This window comes from Ctenopharyngodon idella, chromosome 2 (assembly GCF_019924925.1).
Source record: "Ctenopharyngodon idella isolate HZGC_01 chromosome 2, HZGC01, whole genome shotgun sequence".
Classification (NCBI taxonomy): Eukaryota; Metazoa; Chordata; class Actinopteri; order Cypriniformes; family Xenocyprididae; genus Ctenopharyngodon; species Ctenopharyngodon idella.
Window position 1 is genome coordinate 23,311,170 of NC_067221.1, and position 18,531 is coordinate 23,329,700.

An 18,531-nucleotide genomic window follows, 5' to 3' on the forward strand; every position below is an offset into this window, starting at 1 on the left:
AATCCTTTCTTTGTATTGGTTTTAAGTAATGTTCTAATTTTCTGAGATACTGAATTTGGGATTTTCCTTAGTTGTCAGTTATAATCATCAAAATTAAAAGAAATAAACATTTGAAATATATCAGTCTGTGTGTAATGAATGAATATAATATACGAGTTTCACTTTTTGAATGGAATTAATGAAATAAATCTACTTTTTGATGATATTCTAATTATATGACCAGCACCTGTATATATATATATATATATATATATATATATATATATATATATATATATATATATATATACACTACTGTTCAAAAGTCAGCACATTTCTTTTATTTTTATTCAGCAAGGATGCATTAAATAGATCAAAAGTGACAGTAATGATTTGTAATGCTACAAAAGATTTCTATTTAGAACAAATGCTGTTCTTTTGAAAACAAGTACCACATTTTCCACAAGAATATTAAGCAGCACAACTGTATACAACATTCATAATAATAAGAAATGTTTCTTGAGCAGCAAATCATCATATTAGAATGATTTCTGAAGGATCATGACTGGAATAATGATGCTGAAAATGATTACATCAGAAATTATATATGAGGATAGAAAACTTATTTTAAAATGTAATATTTCACAATATTACTGTTTTACTGTATTTTTGATCAAATAAATGCAGCCTTGGTGAACAGAAGAGACTTCTTTCAAAAACATAATAAAACTTACAGTCCCCAAGATCTTATTGAAGTTCCCCCTTACTATATAAAGGTGTGATATTAGAGAGACAATATTTTCATGAGTCAACAATATTATTTAATATATAATTGTTTAATTATATCATCCAAACAACCTTTCATGAATCTCAGTGATAAATTACATGTTTAATGTCTTATGGTTGCCTGGTACATTTTGTTAACTTCTTCATTTGAGTTCACAAGAATGATTCACACGCCACATCTTAGATAATATCTTATTATTGATGTACTGCATAATTTGCCTTTCATATCCGTAATAAAGACACTACATGAGAAATATATACAGCATGTTCAGATACACATCCAATACTCAGTGACCTCAAGGGTAGAACGGGGCATATTCTTGAGATATTCTTCTGTTAATAATGAAAACAACAGTTCACACATGGAAATTCATGTGCACATCTCAGTATTGTGCAACTGGAAGGCTGATGCTGATGGCATGGTGAGAAACACCATAGTCCATTATAGATCAGTTCATAAAATGAAAGATAAAACAAGACATATGACATTATACACCACTTCCAAGAAACACTCAAAAGGAATATCAAATGGCAACATTTGGAGTGTTCCGTCACAGATACACTCTGAGAATGATCATGCTAACAAATATTTTCACATGGTCAGCATTTTTTAAACAGAAATTAGCAGTAAAGCTATTTCTCTGATTGCAGTATCTTAGTTCCCTTTAGCTGTGCAACAAATGCAATTTTACCCAAACCCATGCCTGAAAGGAGCATTTTATGACACTCAAGCGTGGACTTTATTAGGTAAACATTAGGGCCTGGTTTCACAGACAATTCTTAGATTAAACCCCGGATTAAGCCTTAGTTCAATTAGGACATTTAGATAGAATTATTATTATTATTTTTTTATTTCCCTAGAGAAAAACCCCCATTACTGGTGTGCATCTTGAGACAAAACAATGGCACTGACATATTTTAAGATGTGTTAGTGCAAGGTGCTTTCAGTTAAAACAGCTCAAACATGCATTTTAGTCTGGGACTAGGCTTTAACCTTGTCTGTGAAACCCGGGGTAGGTGTTTGCAAGGCAGCACTGTAATAAACTTCTCTTTTTATTCTTCTTTTCTGATTGGTAAATCACAGCTTTCAAAGTCAGCATTCACCATTGTCTATGGCAACACTGCATATATCAGAGTGCTCATTCCGTGTGACCAAAAATGACGCTACAATTGTATCACACCGTGGATGCACTTTCTCACTTCATACAAACGCAGCTGGTCGTCTTGCATCAGTTATCGACTGCAGTGAAAATTGTTTGATTGTAGTGAGGATTTCAGTTTTATAGCTGCAATATTGTTGCAGTTTTTATCTTGTTACTAAGTTCTGAATTGTAATGGACTGTTTTTCTTAGTAGAAGTTACTAAGTAACTAATATAAAGGTACATTTATAAAATAATTTAAACTCAAATCAATATTTTTCTGTCTACGTATTTATATATTTCATGTAAAAGTTTCTTTATTTTGGCTGTGAAAAATAAAGTGGGATAATGTACAGTCAGCCATTTATTATCACAGAATGACAAAAATTGTGATAATGACTGGCTGACTTTATACATTACCCCCTTTTTTTTTTTTATAAACTTTAAAGAATCGTAATATTAATGTTTGAAAATTAGTATTTGAAAACTTGTTAAATGTTCAGCATTCACAGTCTGACAGTGATTTGTGTGGTAAAATGGATCGGTCTGTTTTCTGCATTAATATGCATCCTGCATCCTGATTGGCCTGTTCTTGGCATCTATTTAACATTATATACCTTAGGATAATATAAAGGCATATTTAATTTGACCTGAATTGAAAATAATAATAATAAAGGCTGTGAAAGAACATTTTAAAGTTCCAAATGTTTTGCAAAGATATATTTTCAGTGTTTTGATGGATGAATTATCAATAGTAAGGTACAACGGTTATGGATCCATTATTAGGCTTTAAGCTTAGGCTTAAGGTTTACTTCAGTTTTTATTCATAAATTAAGGTATATGTACAATGAGCATGACTTTATTCATCAGATTCATCATCAAATTTCCTCATTAGTATAGTGCATACTGTATGCCAGTGTTGGGGAAAGTTACTTTTAAAAGTAGGCTAATGTGTTAGAATACTGTGTTACTCCCTAAAAAAATAACTAATTGCGTTACTTTTTATGTAATGTGTTACATTACATTTGACAAAGTAACTCAGATATTAGACAACACTGGCTGAAAAAGAATCAGAAGAGACAAAACAACAACAGCAGAGTCCATAAAAAACAATGCCGGTGTTGACAACTACTTATGTGAGTGAATTAAAAGATACCCGCATCTATAGTTTAAAAGACACAAAGAAATTTTTATCAGTCATAACTTCTGGTAAGAAATAGCACAGACACACGACAAAGATCAAAATTTTTAGTGTGCATGTGTTGAACCGCCTTGCTATCAAATGGATTATGGCTTTACGATGAGCCGTATAGGCATATGCTAATCGCTCGTGTCTAAACTGAAGTGGACTTTACACTGCAAAGACATTACATTATGGGCTGTTTTTCAAACACGGCCAACAGAAGATACATAAGTGGCTCTGATGCAGCATTTCATTCACTGAACCAACGCCCAAAGCTAAACTTACCCAAAACCTTAGCACTACTCTCTTGCTGCCTTGCAAGCACAAGTATTTCCTTCAGGAAATGCAAATATAGTCTACATACTTCATTGCAAACTTAGCTAATATCAGTGGTTTTTATATAGCTTTAACATTTTCATGGTATTTTGTTGATAATCTATTGTTCCTTAAGAGCATCAGAAAGGTTCATTAGGAATTTCTGCTAAACTGTATCCTTCCGTTTAATAAATTCTCTACAATTTGATTGGAAGCACTTAACTATAAGTCTAATTTTCTATGCTGCAGCTTGAAGTCTGGAAAAATGCAGCAGTACAGAACATGGACAGCAGCCATTCACTCATTTTCAATTAAACTTTTCAACAATCAGTGGCACTTTAAATTGTACTGCAAGTTTCCATCAGTCAGCAGTGCTTCAAAAGAACAGTGAGGAACAAAGGAAGTAATGGAAAGGAGTCACATTCACATAGGCACATGTACACTAACATACATAAAAATAAACTCAATATGTGATTAAGGCATTCGACGAAATATTGCATGTAGCCCCGATGTTATATGTCAAGGTCCTTCTGATTTCCAAGCAAACAGATCCCATATATTCTGCAGATGAATGCAGCCAAATGGAACTCAAATAATGATCGATAAGCGAGTCATCTCAGGATATCCCATGTGAATGAAGCAATCCTCTTTGGACACTAAGGGCATATTTGGTTTGGGCATCAGTTTTTCAACACAAGCAAGTATTTCGGAGTGACAGGTGAGTTCGCATGTTATGGAGTATTGAGATCAGCAGTCTGAAGATAAATAATTCTTGAGTTAATTGAAAAGTTGATAATTATGGTTTGTAGAGTAACAGTTTACTCTAGGACTCTGGGAACCAAAATGGCCGCCCAAAGTCAGACAGAGTTCCAAAACCATACAAAAACAACACACTGCCACCTTCAAAGGCTGACAATGGGAGAAGGAAGTTGGCATGCTGTTCATTTATGTCATCCTTCACTTCTGCCAATTACTTTGACCTTTTGAGGGGATTTTTAAGATGGAAATAGTTCTAGCAGTGGGAGTGGGACCTTAATTTCTCAGACCCACTCCTGCATGGATCGCTTGCAGTACAGTATGTGGCGCTGCGTGTCCTTCCTCTTGAAGCGGAACACGGTGTAAAGCAGCACCATCATGCACAGGGCCAGGACGCAGGGGATGGCAATGGCCACCGCTTTCTCTGCTCCACCGCTGCTCTCCAGCTTGAGCACGATATCAACGTCATCATGGTCATATTGCGGCGGTTCCTCTTCTTGTGGGGAGCTCCAGTCCCAGTCGGGGTCGGCGGGCAAACCGTCACAGCCCATAAAATCCCGCAGGATAGATCTAGGGTAGCCTGGCTCCACTCTCAGCCGCTGGTTGTTGAACTTCCAATACTCCTTCCCCTTGTAGAAGTATGTGAATCCTTAGGGAAGAAGGAAGATATTTGAACCACACATAATGGAAAACATAACCATATGTTATTCCTAGAAATTTTACCCAATCCAATCATTGCTTGTCCAGTGATACTGGGTAATAAAACATTGTAATTAGAAGTCAATTATTTGTCATTATATTATATTAACTTGAAAATTTAACATGATTTTTAGAATGTACCATGGTACTCCAAGAGTACCATTTTGTTATCAGAGTTGAAATGATTTTGACACTATTGGTTCAATTATGAGGAACTAGAAGTAGAAGTAGAAGTAGAAGTAGAAGTAGAGGCATAAGTTATAAATCACCCAAATGATGCCTAGAACCGGTTGTTCCTCAAAAACTCATAGAGATTGTTGAGAGAAGCCACACTGAGGCCAATTATCACACTGAAGAAGCTCAGGGATCAGGTGAGGACTCACTATACTTGCACAGAGTGGAGACATCATACACTAGTTTAGAGAAACTTCTCTTCTGCCAGTTGACACCAGCACAAACTCTGAAGCTCAGCACCTTAGAGTGAGCCAATTACTTAAACCCTGCACCTCTGAGGGGATTCTAGGATGGAAAGAGTTGTAGAGCATTTCCAAAAGACAAGTCTAATTCAGGTGGCTCAACAAAATATTTATATTTGGGGTAAGGTGACCAGACGTCCTTTTTCTGTCCCAGTTTTTAATTTCCTGTCTCTGACTAGAGCTGTCCCCAGAAATGTCCCCATTTTACAGCATGTTTAAAAACCCTGCAAATACACTGCAAAAACCCTGACCATCAAGGCCTGCCAAGTACTAGAGCAATCGTGTAGTGATTATTTTCACCAACAGAGGGGGCTGCAAGCTAAACTGATATCTTGGTCGCACACTACTACTTTAGCCATAAAGTGCTGAACTCGGGCTGAGCAGAGAGCTATTATGTTGGCTGCGTTCGAAATCTTAAAAATGCTCCGAATGCTTCTGAGTTTGACCCGCAAACATCATAATAATTAATCATTATAATAATACTAATTGAACTAGGAAATTCCAGTTTCAGAAATCTTAATGTGTGGATTTAGTTACGCAAAACATAATATATCACTTTGTAATTAAAAATATATATTATATAAAAAAAATAAAAAAAAATTTTTTTGGCCTTTTTCCATTTTTACTTACAAGAGTATAAAATGCAGGCATATACAAACTTGCATCGCCCACATAAAAAGTCACAGCTCAATGTGTCTGGGCATATGTACACCAATGAAAACGCAATTATGGCATTTAAAAACAATTACTTTTTATTTCCAGTAACTCAGTAACTATATTTTAAAGCTAGATTTGTAATGTGAACAAATTGGCTTGGGGTCTTTTCCAAGGCACTGCACTATTCATTTCAATATCTTACCATTGGCTTTGTCCACAAATGCTCCCTGTGGAGAGTCTGGGATGCCTTTCCACACAGTAATAGGTTTTGGATATCCAGGGTCCATGGTCCTCATGTCCTCATTGTACCTCCAATACCTGTAACAGTAGACAGAGAAAGAAAAATCAGTGAAGGCAGTATTTACTGGGTCCCATTGTGACTGGAAGCTATAAAACTGACCTATCCCCTTTGAAGAAGTAGGTTTTGGCCACGTCTTCCCACCAAACAGCCGTTTCAATGCTCTGCGTGGGCATTCCATTGCCAAAAAGAGAAATGTCCTGAGGATATGTGGGCTGCAGAGTTGTATCCTTAAACACCCAGAACCGGTTGCCTTCAGAAATCCAGAGAAATGGAAAAGAAGTGTTTAAAGAAATGCATCTTCTGATGATAATAATATTAATATTAATAATTTGAATAATAATACAGCTGATGACAATTATGGCTGCTTTATAAGAAAGCTTGTTTCCACCATGGAATAAAAAAGTAAAAAAGGTAATCGTGAGCTTATCTCTCACTCTGACGTTTTTTCTCAGAATTGTATATCCCTTACAATTCAGACTTTATAACTTTCAATTGTCAGTTTATATCTTACAATTCTGAGAAAAAAATTTGATATAAATTCACAATTCTGACTTTTTTTTTTTTAATCTCAGAATTGATATAAACTTGCAATTAAAAAGTCAGAATTGCAATATATAAACTCTGAATTCTGAGGGAAAAGTCAGAATTATGAGATAAAAAGTCACAATTACCTTGGTAGAATCAGGCTTCCATAGTTTTAATAGATCCTAAAAGCTGAGGCCTTTTGTTTGCATATTCACATCTACATTTAGGCTGTAAGATTTAAAAGTCAGAAGGAAAATCGTCTTACCTTTGAAGAAGACAAACTTCCCCTCGCTGTTTTCGTAGACAGCATCGATCTTGGGAGGCAGACCTCTCCAGAAGTAGCTAATTTGCATCGGGTATCCAGGCACCACAGAGTTATCTCGCACCCTCCAGAACCACTGATCCTAATAAGAGTGTACTGGTGTTAGGAAACGCACTATTTATACAACACTAATTCTCACTGAAGCTGTTCATTATTCATACCTTGAAGACAAACAGCTCCTGTCGTAGGATTGCCAGAGTGTTGAAACCTCCATCACAGATGTTGGGTTTGGAGTTGGGGTGGGCGGGTTTGGACTTCTGTGGAGGGCGATGAGGGCGACCCTGGCGGTCATGCTTTCGAGGGTCAGTTGGTGGGTGCAGGCGAGGAGGCGTAGCGGTCGTGAGCAGTCGTGTTGGCTGAGGGTTTTTGTCTGGAGGACCTGCAGAAATAATGAATTCAAATCACAAATAAGAGTGTCAAGAAAAGGAAAAATCTTTTCAAGATCTAGTTGGAAACATTTGTGGCAAATAAATTTACACTTTGTATTTAATGTGGTTGTTAAAAACGTTCATATCATTTTCAGGAAATGTAACGACTCTAAAAATGTCATACATACATGGTCATACAAACATTTTCCTTGCGCTTTCAATGTATGCGAGTGTACACGTCTTAATCAGATGTTACAAATTAAAACATTTATTTATTTATTTATTTAGTTTTTAGTGTGTTGGTATGTGGTTGTTTGGGTATTATGGGTGTTTGCTGTGGTGTTGCTAGGTTGCTCTCAATTGGAAGGTAGTTGCTATAATAACCTGGTAATAACCTATAATAACCATTTCTATAATAACCTGGGCAACATGATATGGCTCGGCTTAATTGTTGGCCTTTTTATCATCGGCAAAGTCAAAATTCTAACATTGCTTGCTTAGAAAACTAACAGCAATAAACCTTATGATTTGAGGTCATTTTCATTTTGGGGTAGAGTTTTATTCAAATCCTTAACCCTAAGTATGATCAGTATTATAATTTTTGTTGTTGTTGTTGTTGTTTACAATTGCTAGGACCCATTTCTTAATACTTAGGTCACTTTTGCAAAACTCTTCTCAAGGAAAACTGTTTTTGGAGAGTTTTGAAAAAGTGACCTAAGTATGGAGAAATGTGTCCTAGTGATTGAAAAAAAAAAAATAATAAATAAAACTTTAACAGTAATACTGTAAGCAATTTTGTAGAAACCAGTGGATTATGGTAAAGGAGGTTTAAACGCACCATATATTTTCTGGATGCCCTGGAGATCATCATGAGGCAGTTTGAAGCTCTCAGTGTCCATATACTGATAGAATGGAGCCATTATAGCCGTAGGGTCATTAGAATGTTCCAGTCCCAAAGCATGACCAAGCTCATGGACCGCCACAAGGAACAGGTCATTACCTAAGGAGTATAAAACAACAGTGAAAATACAAACCCAGGATTTGCTTTGTTTTTTTTTGTTTTTTTTTTTTTGTTTTTTTTGTCGTGCTTCTGTTCTTATTTATGAAAAGCATCTGGCATCATGACTCACTACTCAAGTGCTTGACCTGAGATCCATCTTAATATTGTAACATCTTAAAGTGTACGGTGTGTGGGCATGAAAGAAACAGTAGCATTGGAAGCAGAACGCAAAACAGATCCCACATTGCTTTATATCATACAACAAAACTGGAAATATCTTTCATCCTGAAGTAATGATGAATGAAAATGTTATGCTAAAAATCCTTCTCAGCAAAAGGATTGTTTTGAATGTAAATGTGGGAATTTTTCAGAACAACTAGTCATGTAGGTATTTAATGTTGGTAGTTAAGGCCACCTAATGTAAAGTGTGACCAAAAGAGTAGTTGGCTCATCACATTTTGTGTTCCACTCACGAAAGAAAGTTATACTGGAGGGTGAGTAAATAATGTAGAATTTTTGGGTAAACTATCTCTTTTTTTTTTTTTTGCACTTAGTGTGAAGAGTCATCTTGTCAACTTCACTGACCCCCTCACAAAACATATCTGGTAACAGTGAGTGAATGTTGTGGAGGCTTTCACCTCTAAATGACTCATCAAAAATAATCCCCTAATTGCTGTTTATTCTATATGACATGCTGATGGCAATCAGCCTTACCATAAAGAAATCCACACAGTGTTGTCCATATAAACTGTGGTGACTATAATGAAGCCTGAAACCACAGCAAGCTATTATGCCAGGCACGTGTAACATCAGAGACGACAGCAAAACAAACAGCCGAAGAATGCAGGCGGCAGTAAAAGTGCCAGTAGCGAATGTAGTCGCAGCCATTCATTACTGTCTCGGCCGAGACATTTTGTGAAAGGAGATGAGCATCTTAAAAGCTCTCTGCATCCAGCCAGCCCAGGTAATTAAAGCTGAGTGCCTCTAAGTGCGGCTCGCAGTGAAGAGATGGATCTGATTACCTCTCATTTAATGGGCGCGACCGTAACACAAATACTACATATCAAACAAAGCTGACACCTGAACATGAACACACGCACACACAGACTCAGGGTAGAATACCTTAAGAATTAACTGTGACCAATGATAGCATTGTTTATTTGCCTTGTTTTAGCACCTGATTCCCTAAAGGAAATATAAAAATCATACAATGACTCAAAAATGTGCTGAGCACTATTTGCATGGCACAATGCATGTCACAAACATCTTGCAAGCCAGTTTTAGGCGGCTGTTTATGGAGAATGCAGCAGATTACCGCAATCTGACGGACTTTATCAGGACTGTGCAACTTCAGACCACCACTGTGATATATGTCTGGATATATGACCACCATTTACTGCCATGATCATTAAGTTGTAATCTGTCTTTTTTTTTTTCTAGTTTACCACATGATTTTATAATGCTTCAACAGGGCAAAGTAATGGCAGTAAATGCAAAAATACATGAACAGAGATACCAATAAAAACAATGATCATTAGATTTGATCCATACCTGTTGCAGAAAACATTTTTACAGATCTCAATTTAGCACAGAGCATACAAAATCTAACAGTTATTTATATACTACCATTCAAAAAAGTGACAAAAAAAAACAAAAAAAAAAAAACATTTCTGTTAAAAAATATTTCTGTTATTTCAAATAAATGCTGTTTTTTTTACTTTCTATTCATCAAAAAATCCTGAAAAAAATGCATCATGGTTTCAACATAAATATTAACTGTTTTCAATCTTGAGCAGCAAATCAGCATTATAGAATGATTTCTGAAGGATCATGTGACTCTGAAGACTGAAGTAATGATGATGAAAATTCAACTTTGCCATCACAGGAAAAAATAACATTTTTAAATATGTTAAAATAGAAAACAGTTATTTTAAAGGGGACCTATTATGCCCTTTTGTAGTCTTGATTTTGTTTGTGGGGTCTACTAGTATAGGTTTTCATACTTGAATGTTAAAATTTATTTATTTTTCACATATTTTACATTATTGCAGCAACTCTCTTCCCAGTCTGTCAGTAACACTCTGTTTAGTTCAGGTCTCTATGAAGTCCCTCCTCCCAGAAAGCACAATGTGCTCCGATTGGTTAGCAGGACCAGTGTATTGTGATTGGTCAACCTGTTTCAGCCCTGCCCCTTACCATAACCGCGAGTTTCAACAAACTACTAACACAACTCAACCAGGCCTCACCCCTTTTTTTGCATATATGCCTTGAGCGGGAATTATTTAAATGAGGAATTTTGTGATGTGTTCGCTCCTGGAAGAAAACTCAAGACTACAATGGAGGAGTTTCTGGGAGTTCAGAAAGTGCTTATGTCAATGTTAAATTTGACTCTACGTTAAAATTTTGGTTAGTTCACCCAAAAATGAAAATAATGCAATTTATTACTCACCCTTATGTCGTTCTACACCCGTAATCTTTGGAACACAAATTAAGATATTTTAAATAAATCCGATGGCTCAGTGAGGCCTGCATTCACAGCAATGTTACTTCCTCTCTCAAGATCCATAAAGGTACTAAAAACATATTTAAAACAGTTCATGTGAGTTCGGTGGTTCTACCTACCTCCTACCTCCTATCAAACGGCTAAACTGCTGAAATCACGTGACTTTGGCGCTTTAAATCACTGATTCGATTCGTAAAGCTCCGAAGCAGTGTTTTGAAATCGGCCCATCACTATATTTCTGAAAAGTCGTTATTTTGTTTTTTTGGCGCACAAAAAGTATTCTCGTTGCTTTAAAATATTAAGATAGAACCACCGAACTCACATGAACTGTTTTAAATATGTTTTTAGTACCTTTATGGATCTTGAGAGAGGAAGTACCATTGCTGTGAATGCAGGCCTCACTGAGCCATCGGATTTAATCAAAATATCTTAATTTGTGTTCCGAAGATGAACAAAGGCCTTACGGGTGTAGAACGACATGAGGGTGAGCAATAAATGACATTATTTTCATTTTTGGGTGAACTAACCTTTTAACTTGAGGTCTGTAAAACAAAATTTGTACAGAAATCACTGCCATTACTCCGCCCTGCCAATGATAATCATAAATATGGCTGTAAAAATATTGTTCATGATAACTATGCATCAACTAATGCTAACACTTTATTAGTGTTAGCAAATGATGTACTGTACTAATGGGTTCAGCACACTTAGTGGCTGCTTAAGCTGGTTGAGATTGAACTTAAATACCATGCACAGGTGGTGCAGCGGTTTAGTTAATTCTCCCCTAATGTATTTATGAAGCTACAGCACAGTTCGTTCATTTCAGCATGTAAATTATAGCACTAATTACTTTAAGTGTGTCTTGTTTTGCAGAATTGCTGTTGGTTTTAGCTATTACACATCCTAAAGTAATTTATTTTTCAGTGGTACTGGTGAAAGTCTCCAGATGTCATTAACGATTTAGCTGCTCTGTCACATTTGCATTCCTGCTGAAACGGCAACTTTATTTGTTAATTGTTGAAATTGAAAATGTGGCCTAACCTGCCGTTCTCTCACCATCATGGTTTGGGTTGCCTAGCGTCCAGGGTTCATCTGAGTCAAAGTGTGTGTCGCCCCCTATGCCCGGCCCTGGGAAATAAGCATGTGCCAGGAAGCCTCCTTCGCCATCAAAAGGAGAGCTGTCACCATGGAAACCAGAGGCAAAGATGATGGTGATGTCGACGTCACGTTTGCCGCTCTCCAGAGCGCTGTAGGGCACTGCCTCAAAGCGTAGCGGTGTGACACCTTGCCATACGTCAAACGCCCGCCGGATGGCCTCATGTGTTTCTCGTGCTCCGACTTTAGGAGTCACATTTTTAATGCTGAAAAACAAACAAACAGAAAAAAAGCATTATTTAACAATGGAGTTGGTCTCTCTAGCACAAATTAAGACTAAGTTTAGAACAGCATGAGGGTGATTAAATGATTACAGAATTTTAATATTTGGCTGAACAATCCCCTTTAATTTCTTAAAGGATCTAAAAGATATTTTTACTTATGATTTAAAATTGTTTTCAATTTCTTTGACATTACATAAATTAATTAAATGATATATGAGTTAGACAAATTTAAGTTGTTTAGTGTAAAGTCTGCCAAAATAAATAAAAAATGCATCAGTATAATGTGCAATATTACGGAAGCTTGTTTCCACCATGGAATAAAAAATAAAAGTTAATTGCAACTTTTTATCTCATAATTATGACTTTTCGCTTGCAATTGCAAGTTTATATTTCACAATTTAGACTTTTTTTTTCTTGTGAGCTATAAACCTATAATTGCAAGAAATAAAGGCAGCATTGCGAAATATATACTTGTAATTGCGAGAAATATTTGGAATTGTGAGACTTTCAACTTTCAATTCTGAGAAAAAAAGCCCTAACTGTGAGATATAAACTCACAATTACCTTTGTAGCTTATGTTATTTGATACTGAAAGCACATACCAAATTTAAGCTGATGCAACTAATTTTTCAGTAGGTTGAGTAAATTTTAAGAAATCTGAAAAAGTTGGTAAAAGCTGTGCAAGTAAACCTCAATTTCCTGGCCTCAAGAGGCGCACTAGCGTCAGACTTTAGAGGCTGCGGTCTTTAGCATCCTTGTTAGCGTGCCCCCCTCCCATGCCAGAGACACTGGTTCGAATCCCGCTCGGAGGGGTGCGAGTAGAAAGCTAATCACATTGGTACCGTGACCTGAATGGGAGTGAGGTTTAGGGGGGTGAGTGTAACGGAGGCCAGCTAGTAAGAGCTGTGCGTGTAAACCTGACTCCCCTGGCCTCAAAGGCACAATAGCGACTGACGTTAGAGGCTGCAGTCTGTAGCATCCTTGTTAATGCAACCCACTTCCCATGCCAGAGATGCCAGTTTGCCAGTTTTTTACACTTATTTAGTCATATTTTATCCATATAAAAATCTAGTCTCAATTTATTTGTATTAAAGGGTAAAGGGTTATGTTGCAGTTTCTTCTGGTACCAGGGAGTTTGTCTCTACTAGAGTGTCTCTATTATCTTTAGCAAATCTTCGTTCCATGTGTGCTATTAATGGGCTGTTTTGGGATTGTGTCTGTGTGAGAATTTTTTTTTTTTTTTTTTTCAGTTTATTCAGATATTAACATCAAAACATTCCCCCTGATTGAAATCCACCACTATCAAATGCCATAGTAAAAGACCCTCACCATTATGATTTGTTAATATAACAGAAAAGACAGAGAATTTTCATTTCCAAAGTGAATTTCACTGACTGCCCTTAGACTGGAATCTTTGCTGAATTCCCCACATTGAAGTCTTTATCTTCCTCTAACAGACTGAAAGGCCCTGAAAATTCAGCTGACTTTTCTCTATAGAGGCCAGTCACTCACTGCCAAGCCTGTCTTCATTTACATTCCATTTGCATAGGTGGCCCATCAATTAAAAAAAGCAGGATTTGAATAAATCATTTCCGTTATCGCCTGCTGTAACCGGGAAAGTCTAAATTGAGGTGAGAGAACACTCTATTTCCTCTGAGCCCTTTAGAAGGTAATCTTCAGGGAATTCAAATATGTTTCTAGAAGGTTAAAGAGTGAATGCTGGAGGTTATTATATGCTTGGCTATGTCTTCATTGCAGTGCAGGATATTTAGGATTCCAGAGACGGGACAATTTAAGGAACGTCAGCTGTTCCAACCTATTAGGTGTTGGTTGATCAAGCTAAGGTTCGGTACACTGTTCCTCATCTATATTAAATATCAGATCTCAGCGGACATCTAGGCCAGTATTTACACAAAGCATCAACCAACATCTAAACAGGAAGTGACATTAACGCAAAAGCAAAGTGAAGAGCGCTTGAGGAAAGTAGACTCAAACAATAGTAACCCAACCTTTTAGCCTTAACCTGACCTAAAGTTAAGTTAAGTGATTCCTGAGGAAACTATTCTGGAAATATTGTTGCTTTCGGGCAGCAACCTTCTTTCTCCATATTTTGTAGCTGTTTTTTTTTTTTTTTTTTTTTTTTCATAAATCATTACTATTGGTCACGCTTTGCACCTGTTTGTGGGTTTTTCAAATATTTAAACAATGAAATGTATAAAAAAGAGCTTGTGACTAAAATTGTAACTACACTGTATATCCAATTCCATTGGATCCTCAAACTGTCAATAAAACCTCATAACTCCACTCTACATCTATAGGCGCTTTTCCACTGCATGGTACGGTTTGGTACAGCTTGGTATGGCTCACTTTTTGGTGCTTTTCCACTGCATGGTACAACTCGGTACGGCACGGTTGGCTTGCTTAAATAGTGCCACCTCAGTGGAGGTTCCAAGCATGCCGTAGCGATACTAAATGTGACGTGTAAACACTGCAGATCAGTGATTGGTCAGAGAGAATCGTCACTACCAGCGTCATTGGATTTGAAACACGAGACACCAAACCCACTAGATTTAAATAGTCAGTAACAGCCACCGCAATATCATTAGTTTGTGCAAATCTTTTTAAACGACTTGCTTCCAACGACCGTCGCAGGCAGAAGAAAAGCCACAATATCAAATTTGACAACAAATACTCAGAAGTGTAAAGAGTACCTAAAAGCTTACTGTACTTCAGTAAAAGTACAGATATCTTACAGTGAAAATGCCTCAATTACAAATACAGTGTTTTTTTCCCTCTCCTGAAAAGTACATGCACCCACCCGACAGCGATATGTTAAAGCATACATGTTCAAATACGACTGTCTATTCATATAGAATAATAATTGTAACATAGAAAATATGCATTTCATATGCATTAAAATTCCCATCATAACATTTGGTCCCTTTCGAATGCGAACTCGCACTTGTCCAAAGACACATTGGGTAATGCCTCCGGCAAGACGATGTCTGAAGTACGTGTATCAAAAGTGACAATGACATTGGCCTATGAGGAGTGTGAATTCACTACTGGTGCGACTGTAAGTATAAAAGGCCACCTAAAATACACGTCATCAGCTTTTTTGTCTTCAGGAAACCGTTTGTTTTGAAGCGTGTAAGGCGAATTACAATGCTGTTCTCTGACGTGTGAAGTATACTCTGAAGTGTGCTGACTCCAGAGGATACACACGACCTATGCATTTTTGTCTTGGTGAGGAACAAGCGCATTCTGTTCTTGAGGGGGCAGAATACACACACTGTGAGAGCTTTTCCATGAAAAAGCTCAGATCATGCTTGTCCTTTTTCTCAAGGGAATTAGGAAAGGCATCTGTGCCCTGTGGATCGGGACCTGCTGCAGCTGAGGCCCAGCGGAGACTGAGATCCTGGGGTTTGCAGGTCGAGCTGGTGGAGAATTTCAAGCAAGATATGTGTGACAAGCAGGGGAAGCCAAAAGCCATGGGAATGGAGCCCCACACTGGTCTCGAGTCTCATGGAGGAGCTCCGGATGGATAAAAGGAGGAGTGACGACAGTGAAGGACAAGAGAGGACCAGGCCTGGACTATTTATGTTGTTGTTTTATTATGTTTTTATGCGGCAATTGTCCATGAGGGGCTGCCTCTTTACTTTCGTTACGTTTCGCCGGTTCCCGTCTCCTTCTTCCCTGAGCCTTTAAAATCGTTACATTGGTGCCGAAACCCGGGCTGGGCAGAGTCTGTGGCCATGGACACCCGAGGCAGTGGGCGGATGGATGGACAAACTCGAGGAACAGGGGAATCGCTGCCAGCTGCCCGAAGCCGGAGGAGTTGTCACCATCCATCAGGAGTCAAAGGAGTTAGGGCCGTCCACCGAGGGGTATCCAGTGCCACCGCCAGGCATCACAGAGGAGTTCACCCAGCTGGTGGAGGACCTGATGGCAGAGCATTTTGGGAACCGGACCAAGATTTTTTTTTCTCTCTCTCTCCTCTCTTGTCTCTGTCTCTCCACATCCTTCCGTCTCCTTTTCTCTCGCCTCCTCTGTCCTTATCCCCAGGTGCTGCGGGGGGTAGGGGGAGAAGTAGAGCACAGTTTCGAGGGTACCCCCAGCTTGCAAGGGGTGATGGGGGTATGTGGCAAGCAGGGCAGGGCCGAGAGCCATGGGAGCGGAGCGAGGCTGGTGATGTGAGTGCTAATGAGTCTCACCTGCATGCCACACTGGTCTTGAGTCTCACGAAGGAGCTCCGGAAAGATAAAAGGAGGAGTGACGACAGTGAAGGATGTGAGAGTACCAGGGGCTGCTGCTTTACTTTCATTTTGTTTCGCCAGTTCCTGTCTCCTTCTTCCTAAAGCCTTTAAGATCAGCATGTCTCTTTCTTGTTCCCCTGGCACTGACTCGAGCGATCTGCTGGATGCAGATGTACTTTTGCTTGAATCATCTGATCCAGCAGATAGCTTCTGGCTTTGAGCCAGGAAGAGCAGGATGTGGCTGTGGAGGGTGAAGAAATTGTAATGGAGCCCTCTCAGGCTGCTTGCCCTGTGTATAGTGAATTGCTAGAGCTAATGGCCCACACTTCTTATTAGAGGGATTAGATCTTCCATGGAAGCAAGAGAAGCCACAGGTTGCTTGTGGTACATTAGACAAGCATTTTTTTTGGCTGGCCATAACTGCCTAGTTCCAGTGACTCTTTTGTTTCTGCCAGACCTTCACGCTGAGGTGGAGAGGTTCTGGGAGAAACCATATTAGGCTCACGTTCATCTCTTTCACCACGCAAATTATTTCTTCTCAATGTGGCAGTCTCGCCCTCTGAGCTAATCAGCACATCCATTGAGATGGTGGTCAATAAGTTCAGAGAGGCGACTGCACGGTTTGCAGCTTATAAGAGATTAATACCGCGCCGATCCAGGTCTGTGCCTCAAACCATGGGGGACCCTGGGCCATCTGGGTCTGCGGACCACAGACAAGCCCTGAGGCAGAGTGTTGCCATGCTCATCCTCCCATGAGGAGCAGGACACAAAAGAGGCAGGACTTGAAGAAAGCCAATAAGGATTTGAGGGAGGTTACTGAAGCTAAGAATGCGGGCAATAAAAATCCTCCCTGTGCTAAAGGGAAATAACATGTCCCTTCCTCCCCGCATCCTTCTGGGTCCCTCCCCGCTCCCGCTCCCCCTCCCCCTCTAAAACCTTGAGTGGGGGGTGACTTCCATGCTTTCACATCAGGCCCTGAACTGAACCTATGATGTTATAGCGGAATTTGTGTCTCTGACTCATCTTGCTATTCTGATGGAAAAAAGCCTGTTTGTGTTGGTTTGGAAGATGCACTCTCGCTCTAAGCAAGCATTTCTGTCAAGGCTGTGCAGTAATATCAAGCAGACCAACTCTCTCCGCTCACCTGAGCTGTGGCTAGGCAGCAACATCAAGTGTGTCGGCTTTCTGTGGGCCACTGTGATGGCTGTCTCTTAGGTTGAATGTGCTTGGCCTCCTCTCTTTCTAGAGAGTAACTCTATTGGGCCTCCGCTCACCTGAGCTTCGGCTAGACAGCGACATCAAGTACGTTGGCCCTCCATGGGCCTCTGTGATAACTTTCTTTTAGATTGAGTGTGTCTGTCATCTTCTCTTTCTAGAGAATAGTTCTGTTGGGCCTCCGCTCACCTGAGCCATGGCTGGAAAGTGACATCAAGTGTGTCAGCACTCCATGGGCCACTGTGATGACCGTTTTTTAGGTTGAGTGTGCTGGTCTCCTCTTTTTCTAGAGAGTAGTTTTGTTAAGGCCTCCGCTCACCTGAGCATGCGATTAGACAGTGATATCAAGTGTTTTGGCTTTCTCTTGGGCCACTGTGATAAGCTGTCTTTGTATGGTTGACCTCCTCTTATTCTAGAGTGTTGTTTGCATGAGGCCTCTGCTCATCGTAGCTCCAGCTAAGCATTAATATCACGTGTGTCATCTCTTTATGAGCCACTGTGATAAGCAGTCTTTAAGGTTTGAGTTTGGTTGGCCTCATCTCAGGCCTTCACTCTCTAGAGCACATCTAGACTGTGACATCTGACTGTGTTGGCTCTTTTTTGGGCCGCTGTCTATTTCGGCCTCCTCTCACCATGAGATTTGTATTATTTAGGCCTCCCCTGTTGAAAAA

The 18,531-nt window shown here is 38.9% G+C and overlaps 1 protein-coding gene across 2 annotated transcripts in view; it reads right to left on the reverse strand.

Moving 5' to 3' along the window:
• Positions 1 to 796: 796 nt before the first annotated feature.
• mmp16b (matrix metallopeptidase 16b (membrane-inserted)) overlaps positions 797 to 18,531 on the reverse strand; it is a 36,750-nt gene continuing 19,015 nt past the window's right edge. The window contains exons 4-10 of one of the 2 annotated variants that reach the window (XM_051878274.1): positions 12,067 to 12,371; positions 8,346 to 8,507; positions 7,301 to 7,518; positions 7,083 to 7,221; positions 6,392 to 6,542; positions 6,194 to 6,309; positions 797 to 4,808 (exon numbers count right to left, since the gene is read on the reverse strand). In XM_051878274.1, coding sequence (XP_051734234.1) covers positions 4,444 to 4,808; positions 6,194 to 6,309; positions 6,392 to 6,542; positions 7,083 to 7,221; positions 7,301 to 7,518; positions 8,346 to 8,507; positions 12,067 to 12,371 — 1,456 coding nt within the window. In that variant the 3' untranslated portion in view covers positions 797 to 4,443. Of the gene's footprint in view, positions 4,809 to 6,193; positions 6,310 to 6,391; positions 6,543 to 7,082; positions 7,222 to 7,300; positions 7,519 to 8,345; positions 8,508 to 12,051; positions 12,372 to 18,531 lie in introns of both variants that reach the window. The other variant, XM_051878266.1, reaches the window with a different exon arrangement.